Genomic DNA, 15636 nt, shown 5'->3' with positions numbered 1-15636 from the left:
TACAGTTGTAGAAATGAAACAGGTGTGACCTGCATATATTCTTGGCTGGTCTTTTGTCAAGGGTCTGCAGTCTCATTTTTTATATAAGAGCCTTGTCAGTAGTTATGCATCACAAAATAAAGCTATGATTTTTGTGTCAAGCTAAGAAATTATGCTTGTTATTCACCACACATTAAAAATGTTGTGCTCATAGTGAAAGAAAGGTGCCAGAAGGAATAATTCGTGTGTTGATGAAATCAGGGAGCATTAATTAGACACACACTATTTAAGACCATGCAGCAGCCTAACATGCCATAAAATTAAGGGCATGATAAATAGCAGGTTGATTGCACGTCAGGAAAAAACTGATGAAGTTATGCTCCATAATTAATTAATCCCTTCAGAGCACAACTTTCTTAGGCCTTGTAAATACCACCTGAATTACTGAAGTAGCTTTGAAATAATTCCACTGGGGAAATTAATTAAAAGTGATGAAAGACCTATAGGAGATATAGCTATCTTTAATATTTATGGGTTTGTTGCAACCTGCTGAGTTTCCAACTGTTTGAGCTTTACTTCAGATAGAAAATCCCTGGTCCTTGTAGGCAGAACTGTGAGCTGAAGAGGAAGGCAGTAGAAGTAATGTGGATTTATAATCTTCCATGAAGTCAGCTTGTCCTGTTTCAGTTTTGTGAACTTTTTTTGCTACCTAAAGAGAAAAAAAAAAGACACTGTGCAGATTGCCCTAACCTCTCAGTGAGGACATTCATATAACTGCAAATGTGTGATCTCCTTCCAGGATAAATCAGGGATGCTGTTTCCTTTTCCAAGACTGGATGCAACTTTGGTTTCACAGTCAAGAGAGGAAATGCTACTTCTCCAGAATGCAGGTTTCTAGTCACAATAGCATAATGCTTAAAGTACAAAATGGAACTGAGCTCCATTTCCTTTTACCTACACCTAACTTACTTAGTTTAAGACATATAACAAGAAATGCAAATTAATGCATAAAAGATCAAACAAAACTTAATTATACAGAATAGTTTTGAAGAAATAAGGGACAAACAGTTGCTTTGTCAAAGTAGTATAAATAGAAACAGATTGTTAGTAAGAGTGCAAAATAAAAGCATGTTTGAAGTATGTGCCCTATATCTCTGGAGTTATAGAAAAGTTATGAATGATGCAATTCAATGTGAGGCATTTGGGATGAGGCTTCCTCTAGTTCTGAGGCTGCTCTTTAATAAGTTTGTTCTACCTTTACCTTTGATCAGTAAGAATTTAGATTCAAGCCCAGAGATCACAGCCTTGGAAAATATTCTATTTAAATAGTCTGCAGTTGCTACTCCCTCTATAGAACAATCCAATAAGCTTTATTATTAGCATTACCGGTGTTATTTTTAACATGGTAGTAAGGACAGCAGAAGAATTTCTCTGATTTCCAGAACTTTCATTCATAATTGCAGAAATCTTTCAATGTATATGACATGGACTTTGCCAAGACAACATTAAATGGAGAGAAAGATCACTGGCATCATTTGACTCTAGTGTTTCCACCAAAAAACCACTAAATATTATTTTAAAAAATCTTCACCTTGGTAGAGTGGTATTAAATCCTTTGAAATTCAATACAGACATAAACCATTTTGTTCTCATCTCATATTTTCTAGAGCCCAGAGCGCCACGTTCATCCACTGTCATATGAAGTGTTAAATTTCATTAATGTTGCTGAAAAATTTATGTTAAGAAAATTTATAGAATGAGAGTGAGTATTATGAGTGAATTCCAAATAGGTCATAGATTCCCAAAAAAACACTCATGACAGAGTTTATAAATTGACTGCTTCATTTGCATTTGCTTGAAGCACAGCCAAATATGCGGTTATTAAAAAAACACATTTCTTTTTCCTTTATTAAATGTATTTTAAACTGAATTGCCTGGTGGCTTTTCCAAACCAAGAGAATGAAAATATGTATAACACATGCTTTTCTGCTGTTTTTCCATGCTCATCTGAGAAAAGACATAAACCACTGACTTACCAAGTTTCTTTTACCTCTGTTAAGTGCAGAGAGGTCAGGGGGACAGATCTTTGAAGATTCTGATAATGCCCAACAAGAACCCATGACTCTCAAAAGCATCAATATTTTGTAAAGTACGTTCTTAAGGCCTGACTACATAATTTCCCAAGAAGAATTGACTAAGATATTGTATCTTCTAGTTTACTATTTCAGTTATTTATTTTTTTTTTACTATGAAACAAGTTGTTTGTCAACTACATAAATGCAACTTGCTATCCACAATAAGATACTTACATGGCCTTACTTAAAAGATCCAGGTGTGCTTTTGAACACAAGATGTTCTTGCCTTCTTGCCAATATCCCAGCTCTCTGCTGGGAAGAGCTGCACTGACATCCTCACTTTTGTCCATTCCTATACCCTACTTTCCACAGAGGAAAACATGAGTATGTAGATGGACAGGACCATCAAGTGCTTGCCAGAGCTAGCTCCTGTGGAAAAATGACTTCAGAAATGAGTTTAAATGATGGGTTAGTGTGTATATCTACACATATGAACAATATTAACCTGGAAGATTGTTTATATACATAGTAGATCCTGGACTTTTTAACAAGTCAGAGATGGAAAAATCAGATTATTTGAGAGACTAAATTACACTCTGATGGTCCAACATCTAAGTCTCTAATAGCTCAAAAATATTAATGCTGAATAACTGTGTGGTAGCTTGTGTGTAGCACCAGCAGATGTATTAATTTTTCTCAACAAATCACTACAGCAAATTGTTGTAAGTTGGACACTTTTATGGCAGTTTCAACAGATGCTCCAACCAAGCAGCCAAAGAAACAGAAGGAATGGGCATTCCCTTGTAAGATGTTCCCTTAAAATCTGAGTTAAATCTCAAAGGAAGGGCTCCTAGCGCATGTTACATGCCTGTTTTCCAGTGTGTAGGCCAACATAGTTGTCATTTCTTTTTTTTGTAAGCAATATATCCTTGCTTCAACACTATTTCTGACAATGTGAATTTTGCCATTGATTTAGGTATTGCATGACTGAAGCATTAGATTCATTTAAAAGTAATCAACAAAACAGGAAGAATATCTGGAGAGGATATTCAAACACAAAATGCTGTTAAAAGCCTGACTGCTAGAACTGACTTTCATTAGAGATTGACAAATTGTCACTGGGCATTTTTTCCCTTCTGTTCTCTAATGCATGTCCTAACTTCTGCAGATGGCCATGGATAGCATATATCAGCTACGTGTGATATGCACTGCCTAGCTATGCACAAAATATCTTCATTTTTAAACTGCTTTAAATGAGTAAAAAATAAGTTACAATGGAAAAAAGAAGAAATATATATATAAGCCACTTACCTTTAATTTTAAATTCTCAACATAGAGCCCTTGTTCATCATGTTCCTGAGTTATAAATTCCTGGCAGGAAGAATGTTGCATAAGGGGAATGTAAATCTCTGCAAAAATTTTAAGCTAGTTATATGTATGATTTTTCTTTTTTTCCCCACATTTAGCTGCATTTCTGTTTGTATACCTACAACTCCTTCCGACATTAAAATTATTTGAAGATATTGTACATGCTTCAAGTTGCACATTTGAGCTGCCAGAATGTATAGACCATGTAAAATATAGTAATTCAATCTCTTTTGTTTTGATAAGTACAGAACATTCACAAGAATTAGGCTTTAAATTCAAGTTTAAACATGTTCTCCAATATTAATAATAGCATTTTTGGCTAATAAAATGTTTTGAAAAGTGAATTCTACGAAGCATTATGAGCTAACATAATAATGTGCGTATACATTCAGACACAAGTAAAGAAAAGATATGAAAATGCACAACACCATATTTTTATGAAAAGGAAGAAAGAAATTAGATTTCATGGTGGCCACACAAATATTTAGAGTGTGAAAATTCACATAGCATTCATGTGCAGGTCCACCTAATAAAGCTGCATTCATGAGACAGTCTTCTTCCCTATTTTAAAAAATGATACCTTCTTAGTTTTCAATGACCTTCCAAATAAAAACTTTCCACAGTGTAGTATATTCATTTGTTAATTCCCGTAATACACTTCAAATCACATAATCTGAATTACATGATTTGCATGTGTTCATATTCTTAATAATTATTTTTTAATGATCAACAATAGCTGATGAATTTTTATGAAAACTCCCTATCTTTCCAATTATTCTTTTTGTTGAATCATCAGATATTATCCACTATTCTACCAACTTATGCAACATAAGGAAAGCTCTCCCAGCATTAAAACTATAGCCTTTTAAATGAAGCCAAAGCTATTATTAAGGCTTTTTGCTGCCTTAAATCTCTCCTCCATAAAACTAAAAGGACTGTCTGGGTTTCTTTATGTTCCCCACTTGCATTTCAGGTGTTCTGACTTCTGCTATTTCATTCTTTCCCCTTTTCAAAGTAGATTGTTATTTCTTGATTAATGAAGCTTTTCTCCTCCCTTTTAGTATTTCTTCCCAACAATTTTTCTACAGGGACAAAAACTCTACTCTTCTTCCTGAGGCAGACTTACTCTGAGCAGTGGGGAGCATAATGTTAACTGTGCACGAGTTCTGGTGAGACTATTAATCTCTCAAAAGATGCTTTTTGAAACAGTTAACTCTCAGTACTTTTGAGTTGCTTGCACAGCCTAGAAGTAGAACAATCATGTCCATTTTAGAAGTCTGTCAAAGAAAAAATCCTAACTTATTTACCCTGCATGCTTCACTGAGGGACACGTCTTAGATTTTACTGGTTAGCAACATTGGGAAATGAATAATTTCAAAGAAGCTAGCCTTTTCTAGTCACAATAAATTCCCTGCAAATCTATGAGAAGAGCATTTTTACCCCTTAAGCCTCTGACTTGTTGAGTAGCAATGTTTGGGTTTTTTTTTGTATAAAGATGTTGTCCATGCAATGTGAATATTCAATGACATCTGTACTCCTGCAGGTCATAAGTGTCTTCTTGCTCAGCCTTCTTACTGATACACTTAGTTGTGGTGAACTCTACTTCCTCAAAAGTATGCAGCAATAAGAATATCCTGGGGCTATTCTAGGATGGCTTTAAATGAAGAAAGCTGTCTCTATAACATGCTGAAAAGATATTCCCTAGTTATCTGGGTCTGATGTTTTAAGGAAAGAGGCAGAGTTTTCTTATATGTATCTGGGTCAGCAACTACACTTGTTTTCCCCAATGAGATTTGGTTTTCCTGTCACTTTAACTTCTAGCACACACTGTAAAGGCTGCTATTTTCTTTGAGCAGCAGCAGCGTCAGTACGGGGGGTTCTTTATTGCCCTAAGGGGCAAAAAGAAGATGCAAGTAATCATGGGCTGATCAAACTGTAATATAACAAGACTCAACAGATGCTAACTGTTTTTTAAGGCTGAAAGTTATTACACTAGCAGTAAACATGAACAAAGAATATGAGCACAGTAAATCCACAATGAAAAGATGGCAAGTGGGACTACCAATAGAAGAAAATATAGTAAGTAATGCAATAGATCAAAGAATGCTGATTGAACAAAATATTACTTCACAATGGAATTTCCAAGATTTTCTCATCAGATTTTATCAGTGTACAAAAACTTATTTCTCCAGCAAGAAAAACACACTTGAAAAACACACAACAGGTGATGCCTGTGGACAGCACACCTCTAAACACTGCACTAGTGTAAGCCAAGAGTATTATGACCTTCTGTGACTGTCACATGCATTCCACATTGCAGCAGTTACCTGCATAACAGTTGAAAAATCATTTATTTTACTGTCATTTTGCTAACACTTATTTAACTCTTCAATAAATGCACATGCTACTTGCTACAGTACTCTGCATGCAGAGAAACCTAGGAATGCATAAGCAATATTGAGGATTGAGGGCAATCCATTTCACCATTACAGGTAAAGTTGTGAGACGTCTCCTATGAGAGACAAATGGCCAGAATAAAAGAAAGTATGATGTTTGCCCTCTCATTACAACCCTGTAATGCAACAAAATGTCAGATGGTTTTAAAAGAAGCAGAATCTTCCCAAGATCTGGTTGAAACATAAAAAACCCCCAATCACTGTTAGGAACATGTCAGTATAAAAAATAGCAATTATTATTTCTGCTAAGCAAGCTGTAATATGCAATGGAAACAGATATTTTACATAGATCTGGTAGCCAAGCCATGACAGAAGTCATTAATGCATGTGGAGCATACTTCAAAGGTCATTTGACATTGACAGGATTCTTCATATTGTCATGAGTTTAGGATCAATGCCTTGGAATTAATCCCTTGCAAAGGGACAGGATCTATAGCTGCACTTAGGACAACTGTTGACTTCATTAGTGGTTTCTAATATGAAAAATTATCTGTTTTTTCCTCAACTGCTATTGTGCTTTGCTTGTCATTGCTGATGTGCATAAAAGATTCCATTAAACTCCAAAGCAATGAAGCTGAAGAAAGCAGAAAGTAAGTCCTCACTTTCCTTTTATTTTTTCCCACTTTGCCTTAACTTTCTGACTCTCAGTTCAGCTGTGTAGCAAGGAAGTCCCTCACCAGCCTCTGCACTCCAGGCATCCATTGCTCCGCCACCTCCTCCTGTTCTTGCCACACACATGCCCAAAACACAGCTGCCTTCCACGCTGGCTGCTACTGCTTCTCTCTCCTCTTGCATTTCTTCCAAGTCAAGTTTACAGTGTTAGACTGAAGCAGTATCATCTTTTCTTTCTTTCCATCCACAGCCCTCCACAAGGTGTTCCTGATTTAAGTTGCGAAGCCACAGTAACCATAAATAAATAATAATAATAATGTGAATTTCTTAAATTTGGTTAATAGGTAAGTACATTTTTCCAATGTTATTTTCTTCAAGTGTAGTAGCCTGTCTTGATTCCTGTAGCAGTGAAGTCAACAAGCATGATCCCAGTGAAAAATGGATGCCTGATACCTGCTTCATGAGAAGAGGCTTGTAGGCATGGCATCTCCAGAAGATGTGAGTGACTGCCTCTTTGTGACCCACACGTGCACTGCAGCCTACTGCAAGGCTTACTCCTTCTCAGCAGCTGCAGCCCCCAAACAGCTCAGTTTAAGATTAAAGCTTTTTATTTTAAAAAAAACCTTTACCACATGTTTACAATCTTTTCCACATTTATGGTTGCATTTGTTATGATAGTTTTCCCTTACTCAGTCACTAGGTCCATGCAATGAAGCGAAAATCCAGTCTATCAGCTAGATAACATCCTGAATTAAGGATAAAGAATGCTAAAAATCTGGGCGTGCAGACGTGTGTGCATGGAAGCTGTGTGTATCTGTGTAGTTACATCCACACAAACACTCTTAGAGAAGTAGCTTTAATCTGAATTTTGTTTATTTAGTGATGCAAGTTTCACAATGTACTGTAACATTTATTTTTAATTTTTTTTAGTTACAATCATGCATGGAATAAATGAAACATGTTCACTAGTTAATAGGAGTGCAACTTTGACTAGGATCAAAACCAAAGTGAAATTGAAAAATTGAGATTAATTTTGAATTTCAGCTGAAAAAATATATGGGGAACTTTTATCCCATTTGTACAGACAGGTAAGTAGACCTTTTTTTTTTTTTTTTTTTTTCATCTACTCCTCTAGCAAGTTTTATATTTTATCTGGGACAGAATTTTGAAATGGTGATTCCTTATATTTAATGTTAGATGAAAGTAATAATTTCTCTATTTTTTTTCTATCCTCCTTTCTAATCTGATATGCTTTAAATTAATCACAAAATGTTCTAATATTATTATATCCTTATACTACTGTTCAGAGTGCACCAACTCCAGAAGTAAAACTTCAATGAATAAGAAAAAGCCACAAAGCTCACTTTGTTTTATGACACAGGTTCAAGTGTTTTATTGCAAGGTAGTAAGGACATCTAAAACTGAAGTTTTATCCTACATATCCTGGAAATTATATACTAAATATCTTTTATTAGTGTTTATTAAGAGCCACCAAAAATGCCTTCAGGTTTGAAATAGAACATGTTAAATTTAGTGGATAGAAAATGTAGAACTTGTCTGTAGTTTTATCACAGCTGCTACCATAGTCCCTTGTATTTCAGAATAGTAATTCTTTAGATGAAATCTATCTTTCAGAAAGCTTTGGAATTATCTGGATAGGAGCAATATTCAAAATTGTTTTTTGTCTGTTAAGACTTTTGTAGTTACTAATTATCCAAGAGATAGCAATGAAGCATCCATATATACACTATTGCTATCTAATATAGCAGGGATAGTTTTATTGAGGTATTTTATTGATTGGGATCCTACAGTTAAAGACAGTTTTTAAATGAAAAAACGTTGCAACAACCACCCTCATAACAAAAAATGTTTGGTGGTTTTTTTGTTTGTGGTTTGTTTGTTTCTTTCATTCTCTTGGCAAATCACAGATTTTCCTTGGGGGCAGGAGGGGTGGAGGGGGAAGGGGAAGAAGGGAGGTTCTCTTCGTAAATCATTCTTAAAAACATCTTGTGCAGTTTTCATGAGTGGCTACATCCCTACAACACAAAAATCTAGCAATTTAGCTACCCAGTCACAAATTTTATTGTACACCTTAACCAGGCTTGAACAGTAGAGAACATAAGAATACAGCTGGCTATAGTAAGACCTCCTGGTTTACATAATAACAACGAGAGTAATTAGTATGTTAAAAGGAACTAGATTAATTATAATTTGCCTGTATATAAATAATATTAATTCACTGCCACTATGGGAACAATATTTACTATAATTTATTTTATTTGAATGTGAAGCAGATGATTGATTTCTGCTGCAGAGATTTTAGCAGTGATCTTACCTGTAAACTTTCTATATGTAGCACGGCCATTTGCTTTGGGCATGAAATACTGAAAGACATCTGTATAGATTAAGTTCTTAGGACCAGAAACGGAGGTTGGTGATACAGCTGTATAAACTCTGAACAATAACAATGCTCCTGTCCAAAAACAGTCCAAACCTATCTTCTTTTGAATTGATACTCCATGCCTCCTGCTCTCTCCCTGAAAGCATACAGTCCTTACATGACATTTTTCTCAGAGAAACATCTTTTTTCTCAGCCTCAGTCATTTCCATTTAGAACTTGGTTTCTTGCTAGATTGCCTTACAGTACCACATACTTCATTACACAGAACTTAATTTTTACTTGCCTGAGTCACCCTTCCATAATGTTCTGGAGGAGACAAGATATGTGCTTAAATTTCACTGGCTGATGCCACAGCAATTTAAAAAGTCAAACAGGTGCTTGGCTGGAAACTCATGCATTTAGAAGCCAGTGAAAGTCCAGGGCTGGAGTGTCTTAAATACACAACTGAGACATGCATGCTTCCTCCCCCCTCCTCCCAGTTTCTCTTTATGTGGATTAAGCAAACCAGTTGATTCTTCTGAAAGTTGTGGTGAAGGAAAATTAATAACTGCCCTGAAAGTCATAGCATCACTGTCTCCCTAAGGTGAACCACATAAAAAACTCCAGAAAGCATGTCAACCCTGTGAAGTCAAAGGCTACAGCTAGCCAGTCTTTAAGCCCTGTATAAAGGAGGCTGTTCAACACGGAACTTCTATTTGATTTCTTTTCTTTGTTGATAATATAAAGCAATCAATCATCGAGGGTTTCCATAGTAACAAGTGAGCTTTTTTTTTTTTTTCTTTTAAATTTTTATTTTAAAGCTGCTTCATGCACTTATCACACAGATAGAGTGGGATAACTGGCAAGGGATACTGTTTCTGCTTTCCTGCTGTTATTCAACCAGAGCAGTGTAAGGCAAAGCATGGTTTTCAATGAAACTGGAGATTTATTTTCCCTCCTCTGTAAGAACAGTAAAAAAACTTTACAATTTACTTACATCTTTGGTTTCTGCGTTTGCTCTTGTACATAGTCATTCTGAAGAAATTCCACTTTTTAGGAAGTAATTGCCTTGAACACAGACAAAAGAGATGAGATCGTGCTTCTGCTTTGCAGTGAGACAGTTGCTCACTGACAGAAGGTAACCAGCAATCTCTCAGAGAAAGGCAGGGTAATACCATTCTCCTAAAATCCAGGGGAGATGCTACTGGCTCTAACTATTTTCTGTGTTACAAAGCTCAGAGATGAAATGTATTTATTTTCATTTATTTTCAAATGTATTTGATAACAGCTAATAAAATCCGGAAAGCATGTGGAATCATGTAATCAGACAAGTAGGGTAATGTGCTATTCAATACTCTGACATCAAGACTCCTTGAAAAAGCCCTGATATGACCAAAATTGCTTAAATGACCTCATAAACTAGTAAAACCTACTTTTTATTTGAGAGTTCTTAGAATTATGCATATGAGAGCATGAAAATATTTTGGGCTACATTTTCAAGCAAAATTAAAATTAAAAAACTCAACTGATGTTGATCAATGAAATGCTGACTGCAGGTCTGCACTCAAGAATAGGTTATTCAGGAAACAACATACAAAATGCTTTGCCTTTTTTTTTTTTTTTTTTTCATGCCTATGCTCACTTCTGCATTACCTCTCAATGTCTGAATTTGGGGAAATTTATTTAAGCAGTAATCTACTGATTGCTCATTTTGATAACTGCTTCCTTGCCCGCTTGTCTGCTGAATCACAAGATCATGGTGAAAAAAGTAGCAGCATCATATGTACTTCCACATGCATGTCTGTCACCCTTTCAAGAAACCAGACATCTACCTAAAGGGAGCAGGGAAAAGGAGAAGAAATTCTTGTCATGTTAGGAAGATGCAAGGAATGACAACATCCAAGAAAGAAGTTGCTAGTGGCACTTCTGCAGCTGGAAAGGGGTGGAAATTCCAGTTCATTCAGTAATGAATCTGTCTTCAGTAAAACTGTGTTAAATTAATTCTTAATGTTTTAAGAAATTTATGTTTTGTGACCTTCATGTTTTGAGATCTTGGCCCTAGATACCACAAATGCAGAGGTGTCAGTGGATTAGAGATAGAGGGTGGAGTAATGAAAAAATAGTGACTGAAATATCTTGAAAACTAATAATAACTGTCTTATTTATGTTTAAAATGCATGTATTGACAACAGCTGTCCAAGCTACTCAAAGAAATCTAAAAATATCTTTGGCTTACATGGTCTATGGATCATTCCTGTTTCAGAAAGGAAAAAACAATCCTTTTCAAAGACAGAAATGGTTTGGAGCATCCATTGTCTAAAAGCACTGACTTAAAGTTCATTTATTTAAAACAAAACAAAACAAAACAAAACAAAAAACAGCATATAAAATAAATAAAAAGCAAAGACTCTCTTAAACTGCCTACACTAAAATTATACCTTTCCCATCCTTTTTTTTCCTCTCAGATTTTTTTTTTTTATATATCTCCAGTATAACGATTTTTCACTTTGTGCATCATGTAATTTTCCTTTCAGTTGTTCAATATTTACATGTCCTCACATTGGCATACCTCTAGCTACTGAATTGAAAAACTCTACATTGGCTCTTTTCATCTATTTTTTCTTTCTCTGTCAAACCTGACCACATATCTTTTCATTTGCTTCAGATTTCTATCAACATAGTCGAGGATAAATTTTAGCCTGAAGAAAATTAAAGCAAGGGATGCATTTTTTAGATTTATTTAGGATTTCAACTACTGTGGTCTCAAAATGCCACACTTGAAGGAATACCATCTCTATAATGGATTTCAGCAGAAAGACGGGAATTTGCAAAACACACCAACAGTGACAACAAGGGGAAAAAAAAAAAAATTGGCTAAGTCATAGCTAACTATGGAGCATACAAAATGTCTGTACCATATAAAAAGACCATGTACATCATATACTGAAGCAGCATGCACAGTTTATATCCATTGAAGTAGTTTATTTATTTATTTATTTCAGTAATTTACATGCAGGAAGGCTATTTCCCCCTGCTTTACTTTTTTTGTGGGTTGATTTCCAGCAGAATAAAGTCTATGATCTGCCTCAGACTAGGGAGATCTGTGGTGTTCCTTTATATTTGGTGCTTTGTGTAGCAACCTTTGTTCTCTTTTCTTGCTCTTTTCCTAAATCTACCTGAAGCCTATCATCAGTTTAAATTTTCCTTCTGGAATTTATTTGGTAAGATGCCCTCAGTCTTTTTTCTCTACCCACATTAAGTCTTAACTACAGAACTTCTTTTCCATATCGCTAATGACTAATCTTTCATTAATTTTTACCTTGTATTTAACCTTGATATTTATTAATATTTCTCCATATTATATTACACATACCACATGCAACAACATGTATATTTGTCCATTGTTCTTTTATTAATTATTCTATTACAACAATGTATTTTATGCAAATATCTTGGTAACTATAGAATATAAAAAATATAAAATAAATGGGTATTTCATGGGACAGGAATTAATTTGTTTCAAATCACTGACCCCTGAAAACACTGTCTTTGTGTTAATTGGAACTCTGATTACTTCTTCAGCAGTGAAATGCAGTTGCTAAAAACAATGTAAATACATTCTTTGGTGAATCGTTCTAGATCTGTTCAGAAAAAAAAATGAAAAAAAAAAAAAGTACTTGAATATGCTAACTAGCTTTGAGTGGGGAGCATAGCCTCTTGTTTCTCAGTGTTACTGTTCTTTTCTAGAGGATTTAAAAATTAACATCCAAACTTGCAGCTTTAAAAAAAACAACAAACAGAACCTTGACTATGACTGGTTCAACACAGCAAGTTTAGTGAGGTGGCAAGAAATGTGTCGAATGTCTCAGAAAGAAAAATCTAATCGCATTACGCTTACTATGTTTCTACAAAGATACACCATCTTAAATTATTCTAAAATTTTAGATATATTCTTAAAGCAGTCTATTGGAATGAATTTTGTCAGTTAATTGCTGTCGGTAGTAAAAGAATGAATAACGTCTTCATCTGCACACCCCCAGTCATCTCTCATCTTTCTCTCGTTTCCATCTTAAAGGTGCCAATGAGGAGTTTTTATTTGAATACTGCAATCAATTTCTCAGACCATGTCCTAAACAGAGGAAAACAGATATTGTACAAATATAACTTGTGACTTGAATGTCACACATTACTCATCAATAAACACTTATTCTGGGCTGTATCCTTGATTTTGTTTTTGATGAGCAGTTCTTAGACAAAAATGGAAGCTGTGGGAGGCTTAAAGTATGTTCTGTCTCTCAGTCTTTACTTCAATGTATCCAGAGTCTTCTTAGATAATATCCCTTTAGGGCTTCCACTACGGTTATTTTCAAGATGTCAACTAACAAAATATTACACCTCTTCAAGACAATTATTGATGTATTAAAATTAAAATATGCACTTCATATGTGCACACTTTTTATTGGTAAAAAATTGAAGAATCATTTGCCAATAATGCTTTTTAATATGGTGTTACATTAGATAAATAAAATTCACTTTACCAGGAAATGTCATTTAGCTGTTAAGGCAGGTTTATTCTAACTTATTCCCTTTATGATGAAAGGACAGAGCTTAAAATATGGGCCAAACCTGACTAACACAGCTATAATATTGAACATACTGTGGCAAGCATAAGAAAGAGCGACATTTGTACTTCTCATGTTTGCAGCTGTAACTTAGAATTTCATAAATGCTTTTCAAGAAACAGCAAAGCTGGCTAGCAGTCCTGAACAGACCAGTAATTAAGACTGATGAGAGTGCCAAAGAAGGAAAATTTTACTGAAAATTTACCTGTAAATTAAAGCACTCAATTCAGCTTCATAAACTTTGCTGTCTAGCAATGTTTTGATGATAAATGGTATCTGAGACATCCACAGAGTGCCAGAAAATATGGCACAGGATCTGCATGAAACCGAAAAATTTCTGGAGCACTCTGCTGAACTCAAATCCATCTAAAATGGCTGTACACAAATATTTCATCATCATCATTATTAAATGGTTTGAGTTGGAAGGGACCTTCAAGGTCATCTAGTTCCAACACCTCTGCATGGGCAGGGACATCTTCCACTAGACCAGGTTGCTCAGAACCCCATCCAATCTGGTCTTCAAGACTTCCAGGAATGGGGCTGCCAAAACTTCCCTTGACATTCCCTTCCATTTTTAACCCATTACCTCCTGTTCTCTCACTACAAGCCCGTGTAAAAAAAAACCCAAAAACCCTCCCCAGCTTTCCTGTAGGCCCCATTCATGTACTGAAGGCTGCTATAAGGTCTCCCCAGAGCCTTCTCTTCTCCAGGCTGTACAGCTCCAAGTCTCTCAGCCTGTCCTCACAGGAGACGTGCTGCAGCCTTCAGATCACCTTTGTGGCCCTTCTCTGGACTTCCTCCATGAGCTCCATGTCCTTCTTAAATTGGGGGTTCCAGAATTGGGCACAGTACTCCAGGTGGGGTCTCATGAAAGCTGAGTAAAAGGGGACTCCCATGACCTGCTGGCCACACTTTTGATGCAGCTCAGGACACGGTTGGCTTTCTCGACTACAAACACACATTGCTTGCCCATGTTGAGCTTTTCATCCACCACCACCCCCAAGTCCTTCTCAGGACTGTTTTTCATAAATGCTTTTCAAGAAACAGCAAAGCTGGCTAGCAGTCCTGAACAGACCAGTAATTAAGACTGATGAGAGTGCCAAAGAAGGAAAATTTTACTGAAAATTTACCTGTAAATTAAAGCACTCAATTCAGCTTCATAAACTTTGCTGTCTAGCAATGTTTTGATGATAAATGGTATCTGAGACATCCACAGAGTGCCAGAAAATATGGCACAGGATCTGCATGAAACCGAAAAATTTCTGGAGCACTCTGCTGAACTCAAATCCATCTAAAATGGCTGTACACAAATATTTCATCATCATCATTATTAAATGGTTTGAGTTGGAAGGGACCTTCAAGGTCATCTAGTTCCAACACCTCTGCATGGGCAGGGACATCTTCCACTAGACCAGGTTGCTCAGAACCCCATCCAATCTGGTCTTCAAGACTTCCAGGAATGGGGCTGCCAAAACTTCCCTTGACATTCCCTTCCATTTTTAACCCATTACCTCCTGTTCTCTCACTACAAGCCCGTGTAAAAAAAAACCCAAAAACCCTCCCCAGCTTTCCTGTAGGCCCCATTCATGTACTGAAGGCTGCTATAAGGTCTCCCCAGAGCCTTCTCTTCTCCAGGCTGTACAGCTCCAAGTCTCTCAGCCTGTCCTCACAGGAGACGTGCTGCAGCCTTCAGATCACCTTTGTGGCCCTTCTCTGGACTTCCTCCATGAGCTCCATGTCCTTCTTAAATTGGGGGTTCCAGAATTGGGCACAGTACTCCAGGTGGGGTCTCATGAAAGCTGAGTAAAAGGGGACTCCCATGACCTGCTGGCCACACTTTTGATGCAGCTCAGGACACGGTTGGCTTTCTCGACTACAAACACACATTGCTTGCCCATGTTGAGCTTTTCATCCACCACCACCCCCAAGTCCTTCTCAGGACTGTTTTTGATCCATTTTGCACTTCGATTGCATCTGTGCTTGGGATTTCCTGACTCAGTTGCAGGACTTGGCCTTGTTGAACTTCATGCAGGTTGCTTGAGCCTACTTCTCAAGCCTGTCAGGGTCACTGTGGATGACATCCCTTCTCTTCAGTGTGTGAACCTCACCACACACTTTGTTGTTGGCAAACTTAATAAGAGTGC

At 36.4% G+C, this 15636-nt stretch overlaps 1 protein-coding gene across 1 annotated transcript in view; it reads right to left on the bottom strand.

Moving 5' to 3' along the window:
* Positions 1 to 9967, bottom strand: part of RALYL (RALY RNA binding protein-like) — a 106729-nt gene extending 96762 nt beyond the window's left edge. Inside the window, exon 1 of the mRNA XM_010006407.1 lies at positions 9868 to 9967. Coding sequence (XP_010004709.1) covers positions 9868 to 9904 — 37 coding nt within the window. The 5' untranslated portion in view covers positions 9905 to 9967. The remainder of the gene's footprint in view (positions 1 to 9867) is intronic.
* Positions 9968 to 15636: the final 5669 nt, after the last annotated feature.

Source organism: Chaetura pelagica, unplaced genomic scaffold (genome assembly GCF_000747805.2).
Source record: "Chaetura pelagica isolate M959 unplaced genomic scaffold, ChaPel_1.0 scaffold76, whole genome shotgun sequence".
Lineage (NCBI taxonomy): Eukaryota > Metazoa > Chordata > Aves > Apodiformes > Apodidae > Chaetura > Chaetura pelagica.
Note: the sequence above shows the minus strand (reverse complement) of the source record. Positions and strands in the feature narration are given on the sequence as shown.